General features: G+C 38.3%; 1 protein-coding gene across 1 annotated transcript in view; it reads left to right on the top strand.

Annotated features, from left to right (window-relative positions):
- Window positions 1-3,023, top strand: part of Itgb3bp (integrin subunit beta 3 binding protein) — a 50,532-nt gene that overhangs the window by 35,742 nt on the left and 11,767 nt on the right. The window contains exons 5-7 of the mRNA XM_005353455.1: window positions 687-765; window positions 1,489-1,582; window positions 2,613-2,672. Coding sequence (XP_005353512.1) covers window positions 687-765; window positions 1,489-1,582; window positions 2,613-2,672 — 233 coding nt within the window. The remainder of the gene's footprint in view (window positions 1-686; window positions 766-1,488; window positions 1,583-2,612; window positions 2,673-3,023) is intronic.

Genomic DNA, 3,023 nt, shown 5'->3' with positions numbered 1-3,023 from the left:
CTTCCTAATGTTGCTTTCAGACACTTCTTCATGCTGTGCTGACCCCAACCATAAATTTATTTCATTGCTACTTCATAACTGTAATTTTGCTAGTTATGAATTGTAATGTAAATATCTGATATGAAGGATGTCTGATATGTGACTCCCAAAAGGGTCACAATGAACAGGTTGAAACTGGTGATTCAAACTTACAAAAATTAAGTTTAAATCCTAAGGAGGAAAAATTCCAACCTACTGATGAATAACATGATCACAAGGAAGTAGCTTTTCCCTATTAGTTCAAATTTAAGAGATTACTTTTGTATCTTTTTCACACTGAACTCTGCAAGCTATTATTTTAAGTTCCTAGATAGCACTGCCCTGAAGTCTCAACCATGGTAAGTGAACAGTGGAATATTAACTCAAAAAGGATGTATGGAAAGGAAAGAGGTGGCTATATCTCCCCTCACACTGATGGGTGGGAATGGAAGCTGGGCGAGTAGGCGCTGAGAGGGTGATTAATAATGTGTGTTGTGCTTATAAAGGAATATCAAAGCAAGGGGAGAACATTTCCATATGTTAGCTCTTTGACACTTGAAGAAAGGGCTAGAGAACAGCGTGTGTCTCTAGGAATAGACTTACAACCCTGGGACCTGACACATTTCCATGCTTATTCTTAGTAACTATGCTTGTCTGTTCCTTCCTAGATTCATAGTGCTGCTATCTAAAATTGAGAGATCAGCAGAAAACACCATGGAGATAATGAAGAATTTAAGTAGTATACAGGTTTGCACTTTTCTCACATGCAATTTTCAGACCTCTGCTGTCCATTTTGAAAAGGATAAAAAAGAAGCCTTGTATGTCTAGCCACAAGTTTGCAGAGTATATAATTTATTTCTCATGGGAATCTCCCTGGTTATAATACATAATGATTAACTGTAATATTTTAGTAATAGCTGGCATTTTCACATTTAAAAGTAATTTTGTGTATATGTTTAAGGTTTCTGGAATTTTCGTTTGTTTGAGATAGGGTCTCACTATGTAGCTCTGGCTGTCCTAGAACTCAACTATGTAGACCAGGCTGGACTCAGAGATTCACCTACTTCTGCCTTGCAAGTGCTAGAATTAAAGGCAATCGCCACCACACCTGGCATGTTTAAATTACGTCTCTTAATAATAATAATTTTTTAAAAGCCTGCTCTTAATTGAGCATAGAGATATATTCCCTTAATGCCAGCACTCAGGAGGCAGAGGCTGGCAGATGTCTAGAGTTCAAGGCCAGCCTGGTCTATATATTGAGTTTCAGATCAGCTAAGACTACATAGAGAAATCCTGTCTCAAACCTTACAGCCTCTATAGGGCTTGTTACACTTGACTTACCAGGAAAGATCAAATTTCCTAATTTAAGATTTTTTTTAAATGAAGACTTCAGTGTATTATATTTTGTTTATAAATAACCTCTTGGTTATAGAGAACTTACTCAATACATTAAAAATAGTTTTCTTTTAGGCTTTGAAGAATAACAGAAGACTTGAAGATCTCATTGGTGTTTCCCTGGTCCCATGTTCCTTAAAAAATGAAGTAGAGAAAACTAGAACACTAAGTAAGAAAGATTAATGTATTTTTAAAGATCTTTTTTAATTTATGTATTTTATGTATATGAGTGTTTTGTCTGCATGTCTGTCTGCGTACCCGAGAGGGCATCGGATTCCATTACAGATGGTTGTGAGCCACCATGTGAGTGCTGGGAATTGAACTCAGGACCTCTGTGCTCTTAACTACTGGGCCGTCTCTCCAGCCCCTGTATTTCTAACGATAGTAATTTTAGAGATAAACCTCCTAATGTTTCTCACGTTTCAGTCTGATAGATCACACATATTCAGAGCTGCCCAGGTAGAAGTACTGTTCTTTCATTAGAAAAGGAGTCATGTGTCTTTTAGAGGATTTGCTGTTTTATGGCTTCCCCTTGGATGCAGAAGAAAAGATTGCTCACTGGAAACTGCAAGCAGACTTCCTTTCTAGTGCGCTCACTTTCAAAGTAAGAAAGAGGGCAGAGTTGTGCTTGATAGCTACAGTATGTGTCATTTTGCATGATCTTCCAAATAATGAGGAATTATTCATTCATATTCCATATTTGTTTGTTCTTAGCCCAGATTGTCCTGAATTCATCACATAGCCTAGGCTCTCCTTGAAGTCACAACAATCCTCTTTTTTTTTTTTTCAGCTTCTTGAATGCTGGGATTACAGGTGTGTGCCAACCACACCCAAATATTTTATGTCAATTCTTTAAAAAAAAAGATTGTGTGTCTTTGTGTTTGTGTTAAAGAGCTTATGTTCATGTGTGTGTACCCCTATCACACTGCCTGTTCCTGTGGGTCAGGGTTTCTCCTTCAGTCTGGGACTTTTGTTTTCTCATTTGTCTGGAAACCAGCAAGTCTTGGGCATCTTCCTGTCCCCACCCTATTCAGATCTAGGACTATAGTCATGCACAAGATTCCCAGCTTGTTAGATGGGTGCAGAGACACAAATTCTAGTTCTTATACTGGCTCAGTCAGCTAACCACCAAGCCATCTCTACAGCCCCTTATGTTACTTCTTACTCTGAAGGTGGTTTTGTTTTGTTTTTTAATATAGTGACAAAAGCAACAGAACAAAAGCTGTTTGATAAGAAGAATTCAAAAATTCCCCCCAAAGGTAAGATTGTACTTTAGTTTATTACGTAAGGAAATGTTTTCATGGGGCTGGAGTGTGGTTCCTCAGTTGAAAGCTCTTATCACTCCTGCAGAGGACGTGGTTTTGGTTCCCAACAACCCACGTGGTGCTGCGCAGCCATCCGTAACTCCAGGTCCTAGGGATCCAGTGCCGTCCTCTGACCTCTATAGGCACCAGAAACATATATGGTGCTCAGAATACATGTAGGCAAAACACTCATACACATAAGATAAAATAAAGTAAATCTTTTTAAAAAGAGAAATGCTTTCATATCAGTCAGTTCACAAACTAAAACCTAAGTGTGTGTGCATGCACACACGACGACCAAAAGAA

The sequence above is a fragment of the Microtus ochrogaster genome, chromosome 10 (assembly GCF_000317375.1).
Source record: "Microtus ochrogaster isolate Prairie Vole_2 chromosome 10, MicOch1.0, whole genome shotgun sequence".
In the NCBI taxonomy this organism is placed as follows: Eukaryota; Metazoa; Chordata; class Mammalia; order Rodentia; family Cricetidae; genus Microtus; species Microtus ochrogaster.
This window is presented reverse-complemented; position numbering and strand designations above follow the sequence as displayed.